We start from the raw sequence: 16,053 nt of genomic DNA on the forward strand, positions 1-16,053 counted from the left end.
ACTACAAAAACTAAAGTCAGTGTTTTTTGTAATGTTTCCCCATGTCTAAAGTGCGTTCCCACCTTATCATTTCAATGTACTGCTGGATCTCTTTTATATGATCGAGTAATATGAGCTGCTCCATGAATATGTACCTTATTGACTTAAGTTACACATCATTTCAATGCGACTTGAGTATGTTGACACTTAAAGGAAAAATCCAGCCTCTTACACTGCTATGTATCATCAGTTTGTGATGTTCAATACATTCCAAGAGTTATGAAGTGTACTTCTACTGCAGTTAGTGTTTCCTACATTTCCCAGAATGCCATTCGACAGCCCCCCAGAACAAGTGATTTAGGGTGGATTTTTCCTTTAAATGTCAATAGAATCACATTGAAATGACTCCTGTATGTAACCCCGAGCCACTGGTATTAACTTTTACTGTGCTGCTGCTAAAACACACATTTTAAAACTGAACTGTATGTGCAATGTCTTTCACATTAATGCCACTCAGTCATCCGAGGCACACACACGCACTCAAACCTGTAGATTTAATTTATTAAGGTGAACAATTTCTATGTTACACATCCTTCATGTACATCATAAATCAAACAGGGAAAAGAAAATATAGTGTTACCATAAACCTCTTATTATTAAAACCTTGCTTTTTTTTTTTTTTTTTTTTACAAAAGACAATTAATTTGTTATTGACACCATTTACAACTTGTTTTCATATACAGGAGAGTGAGAGCGGTTTAGTTGTACAAGGATGATTCTGGAGACCCCAAAAAAAAAAAAAAAGCGGAGATTTTTTATTTTTGCGATGCGACATAAATTATGATATTTACATGTTTCCGTATCTACTGTGTCCCTGGGGTTTTAAGTCATGATCTACCCGGAACACCATGATTAAAAACACTTTCTGCTCTTACAGGCCTGCTTCATGGGTGACAGTTTGAACGCAATTTGAACCAATAGTGTATATTTTTGTCATGATACCTTCCTTATAACGGAGTTTGTCTTAGTAGTTACTCCCCATCTCCGCTGAAGGCAACATCACCCATCTTGATATCCTCAAAAAGTTGCCCCATGCATCATCACTTTTAGTCTTGCAGCTTTTAGATTCCCCAAAAGAATCCAACATTTAACACCGGGTCAAAACTTATTAATCTAAACGTACAGCCCAACTGGTCAGTTATCTCTAAATTGCAAATAAGAAACACTGAATGCCTGGTGGGGGAATGGAGAGACATATACGGAGTAAGGCCTGGCGAGTTGTGGTTATCCCTGGAGTGGAAATCAGGCTCCCTGAAGCCAAAAGGACAAAGACCGTTTCAACAGTGCATGTGGAAACCCAGACCCTAGACTTGCTAACAGGAAGAAATCCTACAGAGCCGCGGTTCCTCAGACCCGCAACACCTGAATCCTGCTTTCACTGTGCGGCGCAGTAATTCATTTCCTTCCCCGTGCAGCTGTCAGAAATTGGATGAAGTGTTACACCGATCGCTCATGCTAGGAAGAAACTAGTTCAACTAATTCACAAGGGCGCTTCCAAGCAAACCACCAAATGAAGAGATTTCCACCAGAGGACTGAGATTAACCGTCTTCTTCAACTCTGGTGTATTAGTGTTGGTCAGACTTAGTGTGATATCAGCCGAACTTATACCAAGCCAATGTTTCGCAGTGTATGAAGAGTGTATATCTGCACACTCGAAGTGGGATTTCATATTGGTAGAGCGTTTACTTCTTTTTTTAGTGCACACACACATCTGTTAATTGACAGAAAAGCTGTTGGAGGTTGACTGCTCCTGATTTTATATGGAGTTGCGAGTGCTGGAAAGTAAAAAATCTTCTACCAAGATGAAATATTCCTTTATATGTTCAAGTTAAATACTGGCATAGACTACACCGCATTTTTGGCAGAGAGTTATAAATTAAGTTTTCCTATTGATTTTGTGTTTTGGTTTAGGACAGATGCAATTAAAAGTCAAGAATTTCCTTGAATATCAAGTATTCAGGAGCAGAACCGTGGTAAGAGCTCTGACTCACCTTAAAATGCTACATATACAGAGCTACATGTAGTTTCTTTTAGATCTTTGCAAAATATGCATCCAAAATGCCATTACAAAGATTTCACCTAAACTGAAAAGAAAGCCTTTGATTTGGTTCGACTTGCATTTGGTGTTTTTCCACTTGTGTTTCGAGGTGTTTAAAGTGTTGACACGTTAGATCGAGTGCACCTTGAGTATTTCGAACATGGAACACTTTTCACACATTTCAAAAAAAATACTTCGTTTCATCCCTGATGGATTTCTCACGCACGACGGACGAGAAGCGAGGTGCAGAACGTCTCTGAAGCCGATATTACAAATACAAACATATTTCACTCTCCTAGAATACTCCAAGCCAAGATGCCCCATCTTGTAACAACGCGTTAAGACCGGCCCTATAAAACTAGGGCCAATTTAAGTCCCATCCATGTCTTCTGACTTTTTCACCGTTATAAATAACCGGGGTTGCAAGCACCCCTCACAATCATTAAGCGATTCACAGATCAAATACTATGGAGCCAGGAGCACTAGACTCTCTCTCTCTCTTTATATATATATCTATATATGGGTATATCTCCTTAATATCTGAAGCACCAAGATTGTCTGTTGTCATTTAAGTGTCGTCTATAAACTGCAGAAACAATTGGGAACACTCCATTTCATAAAACAGATCGACTCAGTGAAAGCTATAGTCCCTTATTAAATCCACTTTAGTCATAAGCAGAGATGCAGATGAAGGAGCGAGAGAGAGATTTAAGGATTTTAAGCTCGGAGACAGCTGAGATGTGGATTGTGCAAAAAAAGGGGCTGTGACTCACTCTAATGCAAACAACAAAAACAATCTTAATGTGACAAAAAAAAGAAAAAAAAGATGGTGAAACTTATCTCTGCTCTGAAACAAGTGCACCCTTCTCAATCTTGCCATAAAACGTTACACTTTGTCATTTACCTGATGGGAGGACATTTGGGGATGGAACCTGTGGCCCTCTGGTTATGAGAGTCTAACCCTGCTGCCCTGCTTATATGATCAGATGTGTGGCTCTGGATATAAAAAAAACAAAAACAATCCATCATTTCCTCAGAAGGAAAGCTTTGGGACACAGACGTCGAGCTAAGGATGATGGAAGGAGGGGGGGGAAGAAAAATCCCACTGTCCCGTTCAACAGAAGTCTCGGAGGGCGAGTTTTCCAGGTTCCCATGCATAACGTGGAGCACATTCTGAGAGACAGGAGCAACATCCTGTGGTTTGGTTTCGGTTAAAAAAAAAACGAAGAAAAAACCCCAAAAAAACTCATGTACCCATCAGGCTTTGCGCGGCCTGCCATGTCCAATAATGAGCGTGGGTACGCAGGGGGAGATGCCGGTTCCCAAATCCCAGCTCCTTTTCAAACAACATGCAGCAGTCGTGCACACACACACACACACACACACACACGCATACATACATGAACGATACAGGTGTATGCATGCATGAGCACACGCACACACACACACACGCACACAGACACACGCCTATTTTGAAGAGGCTCCCTGATTTGAACACTGGTCGTCTTTACTCCTTCAGACTCGTTTTCTCTTCGTCTGGTTTCTCTCACTCCTGCCCGAAGCCTTCCGTCTCCTCGATGGCGAACATCAGCTTCTCCTTCAGCTGCTCGTAGCTCTTGTAGGGAGGCAGGTCCAGTCTGTTGAAGCTGGCGAGGGAAACGGTACATTTCAGCTGGCGATAGTATTCAGTTAAGTGAATTAGTGTGCGGTCACACCTACAGTTTGTTTTCTTTGGTCTGAGTAAGACTGGAAAAGTTTACTGTATTGGACTCAGTAGGATTCGTTATAATTTTATAGTAATTTACTGCCACCTAGTGGTCATTGTTTATAGCTTCACAACGTAGCTCGGCAGTAGAAGAAAGTGATGTAAAGGAAGTTGTTCTCTCTCAATTAGATAGGAGTCAAGTAGGGCTGCAACTAACGATTATTTTCTTTATCGATTAATCTGTCGATTATTTTCTTGATTAATCGATTAGTTGTTTGGTCTATAAAATGTCAGAAAATGGTGAAAAATGTCGATCAGTGTTTCCCAAAGCCCAAGATGACGTCCTCAAATGTCTTGTTTTGTCCACAACCCAAAGATATTCAGTTTACTGTCATAGAGGAGTAAAGAAACCAGAAAATATTCACATTTAAGAAGCTGGAATCAGAGTTATTTTTCTTAACAAATAACTCAAACCGATTAATCGATTATCAAAATAGTTGGCGATTAATTTAATAGTTGACAACTAATCGATTAATCGTTGCAGCTCTAGAGTCAAGTGTGGCAGCCTTATGCGATCTTCTTCCATCCTTGCCTTGAAATGTCCCAAAACGGCACAATCTGTGAGATAACTACTCAAAGATTGTTAAATCAGTGTAAATGTGATCATCTTTGCAGTTTAGTGAGTAATTAAGTAATAGCTGTTCTCTTGCTGCACCACAATGTTGCTTTGCTGTGTAGGCACATGGTTCACACCATAGACCTTTCTAATATTATTTACAAGTTTAAATACATATATTTTCGTAATGTTTACCATAGATAAGTTGTACTTACTGTAAACTCCTGCATTTGCCTGTGTAGGAAGTTGTGTACTTACACCCATACATGCTTGCTTATGATAGTTTATGTGCAGTAGTTTATCTGACATCATCTATAGCAGCAGTAGTATGCTGTATCATTACAATTGATATTCTGTGATTGTAGTGTATCACTTATTTGATACTGATTGTGTTTTTTGTCTCTTACTTCCAGTACAGTTTTACACTTTTCTTTGATTAAATCCTGCCGATCACAACATGATGCCTGTTCCTTGGAGGTTGGTCAAAGGAGTATTTAAGCTAGCTGTATAGCTGAAAATACATTGATCTTATCAACATTTTCACGAGGGCAGCACATTTACTGTGTTGCATCTTTGTATTTGGTTCCTTTAGGTTCACACTACCCAGTGATGCATACTATCTATGCATAATGGTTTTGCCTGCGCTCTTCTTCTCCTCCTCTGGTGTTCATACCAGTTAAGAACACATGAAGAAATAGCTGTATATGAGCATCAGTCCAGACTGATGCAACAGATGTCAACATCTGTCTCCTTCAACCCATAATACCTTGCGTTTTTGGGTTGTTTCCTATAGTTGGTTGGCATTACGTTCTTACATCTAATGAACCGCACCTCAGTTGTCTTGGAAGAGGACCGAGAACTGCATTTTCAGTCTCTGTGTCGTTATTTGGTGCCACCAGAGTTTGAACTGCGTTGTTTTCACCTGGCCAAAAGAACTGAAGGAGGAAATGCTCTAGAGTTTCAATAAACCATTTCAAACATGCTTGGTGTGAACGCGCTCATACATATGAACATTTAGTGATTTTATAGTCTAAGGTGTAGAAATAGATTGTGGTCCTGTAGCTCAATGAGTTGAGCAAGGCACTAACCCTGTCAGAGTTTGATTCTCACTGGGGGCACCCATGGTACTGTAAGACATTTTTGATAAAAGCTTATTATTCCCAAAATAGTTTTTAGTTTATATACACTCACCATGTGTGACTCCTTGGAAGCCAGTTCTCTTTGCCCACCTTCTCAATACAGAACTTCTGGGGACCGTTGCTCCCTGCAAAGTCAAGCACTGGTCAGTAGGAGCTAGAATCATCTAGGTTAAACCAATACACTATTATAACTGTTACAGTGCTGGGAAACTGGATTGGATAGAGGCAGAAAAAGAGATAGACCTCATTTACAGCTGGTGCTACAATCCCAGCTCAAATTAAAGAAAATTGTACAGGTGCAAAGGCACATTTACAAGTTTAAATACTGATTTTCCTAAACCACCTATGGAGGTAGATTGGAAAAGCAAATTCATGTCTTTCTTGAGTGTATTTATAATATAATGTATTTGTTTAGCACTTTTCAGTACTGATTTAGAAAGTGTTTTACAGACAATGAAAAAAAAAACTTGAAATGACAGACATTAATAAAGGAAAGGGTTACAGAAGTCTAAAACAGGCAAATACAATGGAAGGAAAATAGCTAATAAACTGTGAATTTTGAACGCGGCTTGGTGCGTTATCTGGACACTCGTCTAGATGCATGTTCTATCTGCATGGGGATTTTAATGCCAGGTTCAAATAGGTCTGTTGTGTTGCTGATATTACCCATGAGGTCGGCGAAGCCTCCCACAGGTAGTCGACAGGTACCGGTGACAAACTGCAGCAGCCTCATCCTCTTCTCGTTGTCCACCTCCTTTATCAGCTGCAGGACAGAGCAATGCGCCATTTAAAACACTTAAACATCCCCAGAAAGAAAACTTGTCTTACCAGAGATTCTTAAAATCCCATTTAAATACATCTATTTAAAACAAGAGTAAGAAACGCAAGTAAACAGGAATCCTAAATCAAAATCCATGAGAAGTAAAAGATGTGTTGGTTTATCGAAAATGTAATGATACTCAAGAACCAAAAGCCTCTATCAGAAACATAGCATTGTTGTACTAATACCATGTAATGAGTACTAACTATCTTAATGTGTTCATGTGAAGACACAAAGCGCTGTGTCTTTTCCAATGGTAACAATATGTGTGAATCATTTTGAGGTCAGGTAAATTGGAAACAACCTTCAGAAGGGACAGAGATTGGCAAATATGACCAAGAGATGGAAAAATACTGTTCATCATCATTACTGGCAAATTGTCCAATTGGCACAGTGCCTCAAAATTGTTGCTCAAGTATCATGGTCCTTAATGGTTGTGATATAGTAAGTAATTTCTGGGCATTGAAGATGGACAACGCTCCCAGGAGCAACAACCAAGTGAACCACAGGGTCAGAAATCTATTAAAATCCAAGTAACAGGAAGTTCCTAGGCTCTGTTGCACATCACAGTTGGGAAAAATGTTGCCGAGCAGCCTACTTAATAATACAAGGAAGAAAAACTATAAATATATATATATGTACTCGCTATGAACATCCATGACGCAGTTCATTCATTGCCTGGTTAAGCGATTCATTTCTGTTAATCATTTTCCCCAACAAAAGAATCAAATTAATTATATGTTTCCCCTTTCTCCAATGTCTCCCTACATCACTGCCGTTGATGCACCTACCTGCCAGAACCAGGTGATCTGTTTGCTGCTGCGAGCGTAGTGTCTGTAGATGGTGTTTCTCTGCCAGTCTGCCAGGTCGATCTCCTGCATGCCGCACAGCATCACCTACAACAGCACACAAAGTCTCATTTTAATGCCCAGTATTCACAATGCTTCACGCTCAAAGGTTAGTTTGTTCAAAGAGCCGTTTATATCTAGAAAAAGCTGTTCGAATGAAATCAGCAAAGTCCTAATAAGTACCTATAATAGCTCCTGATAAATTGTTCAAGATGTTACGGAGATAAATGTATTCCACTCAATACTGTAGTCAGTCCCTGCACCCTGCTCAGGCCTCTGCATGATGTCAAGTGCATGACATCCACATTCCATTCCGACACCAATTCAAATGTGCAACCCTTGACGTCACACAGGTGTGTTTCATGCGTCCCATGACACCTCACATCCGAGTCGGACCAAATTGGAAATACAACCGGTTCCCCGTTCATCCGTACCTCCAGCTCTTTCGCATCAAAGTACTGCAGGTACTGCTGCGGGAGGACCTCGTTGAAGCCTTCGAAGAACGCCTGCGTCTGCTCCTCCACGCCTCGGGACAGCCTCCACTCTGCTACTAGCCTGCAGGGGGAGACAGAGGCAGTCACACACACACACACACACACACACACACACTAGTTACATTAGTTGCTGTATTAGCATACTGCCAAGTGCATTTCTTTGTTTTGGTCTTCAGACAGCATGAAATATGATGTAGCCATGTTCTACATCTGTTTATTTGCTTCAACCGAGGCGATGGAGACGCACCGATTTTCACATTTTTCTTTCTGGAAACATACTGTAGCTGGTGAAACCCACCTGATGTACTCCTCCTTGTTCTCCTCGGTGACCTGGATGTCTCCTCCTCCAGACTTCAGCTCGTGGGTGGTGATTTCCCCCAGGATCTCCTTGTCGACCGAGAAGAACATCTCCAGTCCACACTCCTCGATGTTGTTATCCCTGCAGAGCAACACGGACGATTAAAACTGAATTACTACAACAGCAAGCATATTAGAGTCTAACTGCCTTGCTTTTTTTTTTTATGCAGAGGAGTGTGAGCTCCTATTATATGTCATACATTCATATTAATAGCATATATTCACAAAAAATAAATGGCAGACAGAGGAGAGTGGCAGGCAGACATACAGGGTGTAATGTAGCAGCAACCAAACACTGGGAACCATGATGTTTTTTTGCTGGTGCCCTACTTATAATTCCTACAAAGGGATCAGGCTATGGTCAGAGATGTCACTAGTTAAATCCATCCCTTGATGCTAGTGGCAATTTCCATTCAAGAGTACTCATTATGGTAGCTTTTGGTGTTTATAGGAAAAGAAAAACATCATCTAGCAAACTGGTACAAACTAGGCAGGGTGTCTGCAAGTTTCATCAATTTTCTAAATGATGTGGCTGTATTTATTTGGATTGAACTTTACAGTAGGATGCCACCCTCCTCAAATTGCCTTGTACATGGCTGTGCATACTGACTTGATCCAGATGAGGGAGTTGTAGAACTCAGGGTCTATTGACTCCAGGTCTTTGAGGGCCCACGGCTTGTTCAGGATGCGCTTGTAGAACGGCAGGGAGAAACCGGTGTCGATGAACTTGCCGTGGAAAAGGGCCTGAGGGACAGAAGCGCACACCGCTAAATTAGAAACATTCTAATGATTTTGACATGCAGGAGATGTAGCGCAGGATATTGAGTGGCGCTAGGAAGTAGTGAACAGGGAATAGGACTTGAGACTAAACACTGTACATCGCCCATGCTTTATTTCTGCCTCCACTCTTTATCTCGTCTCAAATTAAAGTGAAAATACATCAAAGGATGAAGAAATTCCAGCTCATTCGAGTTCTTGCAGCAACTGCTGCACAGATAACCTTGAAGACCTTGAAGCACACTGATAACGCTCTTTTTATCCTTACTAACAAAAAATCAACATAAGCCAAAATGACTGACCATGGCGATGAAGCGGCCTATGAACTTGAAGTACTTGAGGTGGTCGGGGTTGATGTAGGACGCAGGGTTGATCTGGAGACAGTAGTTATCTTTGCCGGCGTATTCAAACAGGCAGTACATGGGGTTCAAAACCTCGTGGGACAACAGGAAGAACCACTCCCTGGAGGAGAGGACAGAGCAGCCATTAGTAAACGATAGCAAAACTAGAAGGGCACTCGGAGAGCACAGACCTCCGCCAAGGTTCGTGCTATTATTGCTTGTTTGTGAGTCGGATCCGGATCCACTCCAAAATTGAATGGGTTCTTCCTTGGCCCACGCTACACCCTTCCATGAAGTTTCATGAAAATCGGGCCAGTAGTTCTTCCGTCATCCTGCTGATAGACAAACAAACAAACAAACGGCACCGAACACATAACCTCCTTGGCAGAGGTAAAGATGGACAGAGGAAGTAAATGGGTTCAGCACTTCATTTAATAGCACTGTCAGTTCCACTGAGTGTAGATGTGCATATACAGGAGGGATATGATATTAGAGACCCTATAAATATTAGAGAAGATGATGTCTGTGTATAGACAGACTTCAAGAGCAATGGACATGGAAGCGGAACAGGGAACAGGGAACAGGGAAATAAACAAAACAGGGAACAGGGAAATAAACAATACAATTGAAATTGACTGCAGGTAAAGTCTGTTTCACAAAATATTGAAAGGTGATTTCTGCTGTAGAGGGGATGGTAAGCACAAGCATTCTTAATAACGATAAAATCATGTAATTAAGTAGCAATCTTTCTTCAACTATGGATATTTACATGCTCAAAAACATGCACAATCACTGGCAAAAATCACAGGCAAAGTCATATTGTCAGTGCTCACAATCAACATAAAATTCATGTACTTCAGAAGCCATGTTTCCATCGCTATTTGAGTACTGGAAGAGCACATAAAATATAGGGGTAAGTCATTTTGTAACTTGCCTGGCGACGCCTCCGTAGTCGAGGCCTTCTTCTCCAGGGAAGATGATCCATAGTCTCCTGCGCAGATCCTGGGCGTTGAAGCTCATGATCTAAAGTAGAGAGGTAGTATATGGATAGTTTGGTCAGTGTGTCATAAAAGCATACCTCCATGAGTAGGGGATATTCACGTGAAGTGTCCAGCAGGGTCGTGGGTAGATGACTGCTTTGTTAATTGGATGCAAGAGCCCCAAACACACCGCTCCACCTTATAACAGTTGGAGCATCCCCCAATCACAATTCCCACAACCCTAACCCAGTAGCCATGACTGCAGTCTCGTTCTTAGTCATTTTCAATAGAAACCACTATCTACACACTAATGAGTCTTTCTTTAGAGGTCTTTAGTCTTGCATATTACCTGAGTGTATTAGCTCTGTGGCTGCCATGGCACCATCATGTGCTTGTTTACTACCTGTCTTAATGCTATGCAAGTTTCAGAAAGCCAAATTTAGAGCTTAGAGCTTATCAATGCTACCTCGAACTGAATTTAAGACCAATTTAAAAAACAAAGGAACAAAGCTGGCAAACAAAGCAATTTCTGATTAAACACAGCTAATGAAAGTTGTGAAACTATAAATGAAAAGGATAAAGGCCAATGTCCACCAGACGCGTTTTTGATCCGTTTCTTTATTTATTGCGCCAAAATGTCAGTTTCCTGACTGAAACCAATAAATGAATGATGATGGGCTGTATCTGCCTACCTTTTTTTCTCTGGGCTCTTGTAGTCTAGTTTGTTATCTGTCTTGTCAGCTCTGTGCTTATTAATGAATATATCAAGTAAACCTCTTTACTGTGCCAGGAGTTCAGTTTTCTGATTGAAGCCACTGACTGAAACGAAAACATTGAAAACAAAAAAACACTGAAGAAAAACACCTCAAACAAAAAAGTCTGGCTGTCGCTGCTCTGCTGCGTCTGTGCTGTAAACGCAGCCGGTGGACAATACATCCACGACCTGAACGCAGCAGAGCCAGAATGCACACAAGTCGGTGGCAGTGGACATTGGCCTTTAGAAAAGGGACACCAGGTAATTAATTGGTAAAGGACATTCAGTCCAGTAGTGTTTAGTAAAGCAGATAGGATGCAGACTGCACTAGTAACATGGTTCTGTATTAAGCTAAGAGTGGGCATGCAACGCAAAGAAACCTGTCATTGCATAGTGAAAAGATAAGACCTCTAATAACTGAATTTAAGACATGTAAATACTTTTAAAAGGCCTTAAATCCTTCCCACCAGGACCTCTGTGTGATGGTGACCTGGTGCACGTCAACTTACCTGCTGGAAGGAATCCTCAAACAGGGTTTTTCTGGTGACGGTGATCTTGATGTGCTGAGGCATCGACAGTTGCTGGAGAAAAGGGAAAATGTCAGACGCGGTTTAGCGGTGATGTGTGCTTTCAGCCGTGACATGAAAACACCTGGTGCACCATAATGGATTCTTTCCTATAGGAATTTAAACTAGAGGTCGTCACAGTGGCAATGCACATGAAAGTGACTTGTCATTGATATAATACAGTATATCCATTTTGCTGTAAGTATTTATGATTGTTAGTACATGATAGCTATAAAAACATAAATGCTCATAAAGATGTAGAGCAAGCGCAGATTTTGTACCATGGGGCATTTGTGGTGATGGCGTGAATCCGAAAAGAGGACTGCGCTTGTTTTGTGAAAATATGGCGCCAAGGTATCAAATTCATAGTGAAGGTTCAAATTTCAGAGGAATATGACTTAACATAAGAGACAAGATGTGGGGAAAATGAAGTGGTGTAGAACAAATGTTTCACTCCTGACTGACGGACCTGGATTTTCCCCTCTAAGATTTTGTCTCTAAGATTTAAAGTCCCTAAGCCCCTAATTTATAGCAGGGTGAAGTAGTTCACTGATGCTGATCTGCTGATCGGAGTTTTTAATTAATTTTTTAATTAATACAGTTAGGAAAGAAGGCAGGAAGCTGATTTGTAGTCCGCACTCGAGGACTTTACCCCTGAATGACTAACCAGTCACCCAGTCATTGTAATATGACACCCACCTGGCACCAGAATCTGAAGTACTGCACTTTGGCTTTGAAGTCTCGAACGTACGTGATCTGCGGTCCGTTTTCACTGCGAGGGGAGGGAGGAACGGAGGGAGGGAGGTGGAGGGAGAGACATAGAAACAGATAGAGAGACACATTTATTAACTCTCTAGTGAGAAGACACAAAATCAGCCAGGCTTAAAGATAAAAAAGAAATCTATTGAAGCACATCTTATCCTATAGGTTCAGTTTTGAGCCGATGGTGGTACAACTGGAAAACAATGTTGTATTCTTGTACACTATCTCTCTCCTCCTCTCTTTGCATGGGCATAAATGCCTCAAGGTTACTAGGCCAGTAAGACTGTTCTGTTTGTCGCATTCCTATCCCAGTTCACCTAACTGGTTTTTCTACCATTGGAACCAGAGGAAAGAAAGGTCATAATTATTCTCAAGTCAGGTTATGTTCACAAGTCATTACCATGAGTCAACGTAGGTGTTGTATCAGTGAGAAAGACAGAAGGGGAGTATAAGAGACTGCAAAAACCATTAGTCATATCTGGATAAGGGAGTTCTAAAAATAGAGAGAAGATATTTTCAGAAACATTGACTCATATCACAAAAAATCTGCTGTAAATTTAATGAGATTACCTAGGCTTTCCATTTAATCTGCTGTCTGGTAAACTCACTTTTCAGCCCGTACTCCGTTTTGGAATAAAAACACCCCACACATTGACTTTGTTGTGAAAACGGGACTGTTTGTATCAATTACAGGCCAACGTACCTCAAGAGGATGATGGGTGGATAAATTACAATAGATTACTTAATGCTCCTTTAAGAAACAAGGTAAGAGGTTTCACCCTCCAGTGGTTGGTAACAGTATCAAAGCTGGTGAGAAGGTAGAAAGCGTTACGGTGGAGGACGTACAGCGATGATTTCCCAGTGCGGGGGTCGATGTAGGTAGTGGTTCTCCTGTTGTGGTCTACGAAGTAGGGAATACCGTCTACTGTGAACCTCATCTCCCAGCCCTCTGGCAGCGGCTTCTCGTTCAACAGCCTGATCAGAGGAGAGAGTTATTAGGATACAGCAAACAAAAATAGGTTATAAATAAGTATGGAGCAAAGGGACCAACAATTGCAAAACTAGAACCTATTACATAAAAATACATGAATGAAAAAATAGCACTGCTGTTTTAGTCATTTGGAGGTTATACAGTTGACACTTAAAACATCATGCTTAACATGTTAAACATCCATCTTCCCCAGGCCCCTATCATTCTCACACACACACACACACACACACTAACCCCTGTGTCCGCGGGTCCTCCCACTGTGTTGTCCGCGTAGGATGATGTACAAAGTAAACTCTGCCGTTGGTGTCTGTTCTCTTCTCTGAATACACAGAAGAACAATCAATCAAGCGATCAACCAATCAACCAATCATGCCATCAATCAATACACTTTATTTGCATTTCACTCATAAAAAAGATACTTTTCAGGATGCTTTCTAGTCAAATTTTAAAATATTTTAAGACTTTTTTTAATGCCAGGTGTAATGTAATTCTAGACCGACTGAAATAAACATGAAAATGACAACAACTGTGGGCCTATCAGAGCAAAGATCTGAGTGACTTCTAAAACTGAATGTGAGAGTTCAAATGCTATATTTAGCTGTATCTTTCAAGGAATATGATATTCATCACCAGTTTGTTAACTTAATTACTAGTTTGTATACGTATTATTACTGATTTAAATTGACAGATGTCAAAGATCTTACCCCATCCATGTGGCAGGGGCCCCAGAGGATCGAACTCCTTATTCTGGGTGGCTGGGACCTGGTCTTGTAACTGCACAGCAGACAATCAGAATCACTTCAGTACATTAAAGGACAAGAGTTTGTCTTTGTGACTTTGATGCAGAGACAGAGACTAAACAGAGTTTAGTTTCCTAGGACATATTGACACACATGCTACACGGACAGCAAGACCCCCAGTGAGGAGTCAAACATAAAGATAAATATGCTATTTAACCAAAGCAATGCCTTTCAGCCTGTTTGTGGTTTGACCATCAGTATTATTGGTCCAAACCAAGGAGATATTATCATCTTTGCCCTAATAAAGCATGTTTTAAAGTGGCAATAAGTGAGATTTTTACTGGCACATAGCATAAAATTACCATAATATTGTATATTGTGGAAAGCGCTTTTGATCAATACCAATGAGTATGTTTACATGCACACTAATAATTTGATCTTAACCTGATTAAGATAGTAGTCGGACGACTGAAACTGTCATGTAAATGCCTTTATCTGATTATCTTAATGGGACTAAGGTGATAATCAGAGTAACAGAACCTGGTTAACACACCTAGACACACCTAGACACACCTCCAATTACTGGGGCATGTAAACGCCTTAGTCAGATTTCTTTTTTCAAACTGCGTCTGTCAGGTCACCAGACGCAGTAACCTAGATGTTGTTTGCAAAGTAAACAACATGGCTCAGTGGTAGACGGTAGACCCATTATTAAATTAATCCATGTAACCGGGTTACTACAGAAATTGCGTCACTTCGGACCATGTAAACATTGTAATTGCAATATTGCATTAAACTTACTGCCAGTGAGCGGGTTATTGATGTGCATGTAAACATACTCAATGACGCAACAATTACTTTGCCAGCTGCTGATATCTTGTCACACAAAGATAAACCTTGATCGGTTAAAGCTTATTTGATAAAAACAGTCAGCGTATTCCTTTATAAGCGGCTACAGTAAGTTCATAACTATCACTATATAGTAACAGCGGTATAGCATTACAAAGAGGAACTCTCACCCCGAATATGAACCTCTGGTTGAACTGATGCATGGCGCCCTGCAGCTGGCTGCGCTGGTGCTGCCACTGCTCGTAGTTGCGCACCGTCTCCATGGTGGGGCGCTGCCACGTGGTGGTGCGCGTGATGTGGTCCACAAAGTAGACCCGGCCCATCGGGTCGACACGACGCTCCCAGCTGGAGAAAGAGAAAGAGAAAGAGAAAGAGATGAAAGGTTGATTAGTTAGTATAACTAATTGGCCTCAATATCATTATATACTGTTTTCAAACCCATTCATTTAGTACCTCAATATGGTTTTAATGTATAAACTGTTGCTTGTTGGTTCTTGAAAATCTACATTTTGTATACTGCTTTGGCAATATTGTTTCACAGCCAGACAGCCATGACAGACAGAAAAAGGACAGAGCAAGCGAGTTAATAATAAGAGAAGGAGTCAGAAATGTGTTGCCATGGTAGACACGGTCTATTGGACCCACATGACACTACCAGCTCAAACAGAGAGTGGGACAGACACAGCTTGGATAAATACAATGCTCACAGCTCAAGACTGAAGTGAGCTGGTGCTGTGGTCCATGAAGGAGGCAGAGGATCTAACTGTATACTGCTCCCAGCTAATTATAAACGAGACAGACCAGCCAATAATGAAAGAGAAACAGGTTGGTGTTAGAGATGTGACTCATGAAGTAGAGATGTGCCTTACGTCACGCAGCTCGTTCAACATAATCAGGGGATCTCTGTGATAGCTCACTTCACAGAACCTAACACTGGTAAATCCCCGCTAACTGGTCTCACAAAGGTGGTTACCACTGGCTCTGTCAACCTGGGACTTTTCACGTGAAAAGGGGCGGGGTTTGTAACAAATAGCCAATCACAAGCAACGTGGACAGATTAGGATAAAATGAAATGATTGATCTCCGTGGGGAAATAAGGTTGTTGCAGTGGCAAAAGTAACATGATTCAGCAGGGAAAAGGAAACAGAACATATGCACACAACTGGAACATAAAAATAAGCAATAAAAACAAGTACAAAATAATAAAACAATAAAAGACTATAAATAGTTCTGTGG

The 16,053-nt window shown here is 41.0% G+C and overlaps 1 protein-coding gene across 1 annotated transcript in view; it reads right to left on the reverse strand.

The window, feature by feature from the left end:
- Positions 1-552: 552 nt before the first annotated feature.
- The window catches only part of LOC139647410 (E3 ubiquitin-protein ligase Itchy-like), a 33,155-nt gene continuing 17,654 nt past the window's right edge, over positions 553-16,053 (reverse strand). Inside the window, exons 10-24 of the mRNA XM_071523301.1 lie at positions 14,988-15,162; positions 13,933-14,002; positions 13,463-13,547; positions 13,084-13,212; positions 12,175-12,247; positions 11,419-11,490; positions 10,110-10,198; positions 9,137-9,296; positions 8,668-8,801; positions 7,999-8,139; positions 7,641-7,761; positions 7,150-7,254; positions 6,205-6,301; positions 5,591-5,663; positions 553-3,724 (exon numbers count right to left, since the gene is read on the reverse strand). Of these exons, the coding sequence (XP_071379402.1) occupies positions 3,625-3,724; positions 5,591-5,663; positions 6,205-6,301; positions 7,150-7,254; positions 7,641-7,761; positions 7,999-8,139; positions 8,668-8,801; positions 9,137-9,296; positions 10,110-10,198; positions 11,419-11,490; positions 12,175-12,247; positions 13,084-13,212; positions 13,463-13,547; positions 13,933-14,002; positions 14,988-15,162 (1,624 nt within the window). The 3' untranslated portion in view covers positions 553-3,624. The remainder of the gene's footprint in view (positions 3,725-5,590; positions 5,664-6,204; positions 6,302-7,149; positions 7,255-7,640; positions 7,762-7,998; positions 8,140-8,667; positions 8,802-9,136; positions 9,297-10,109; positions 10,199-11,418; positions 11,491-12,174; positions 12,248-13,083; positions 13,213-13,462; positions 13,548-13,932; positions 14,003-14,987; positions 15,163-16,053) is intronic.

The sequence above is a fragment of the Centroberyx affinis genome, unplaced genomic scaffold (assembly GCF_046629955.1).
Source record: "Centroberyx affinis isolate AG114_WGS23_722 - 3 ecotype Tasmania unplaced genomic scaffold, CSIRO-AGI_Caff_v1 ptg001079l_1, whole genome shotgun sequence".
Taxonomy (NCBI): domain Eukaryota; kingdom Metazoa; phylum Chordata; class Actinopteri; order Beryciformes; family Berycidae; genus Centroberyx; species Centroberyx affinis.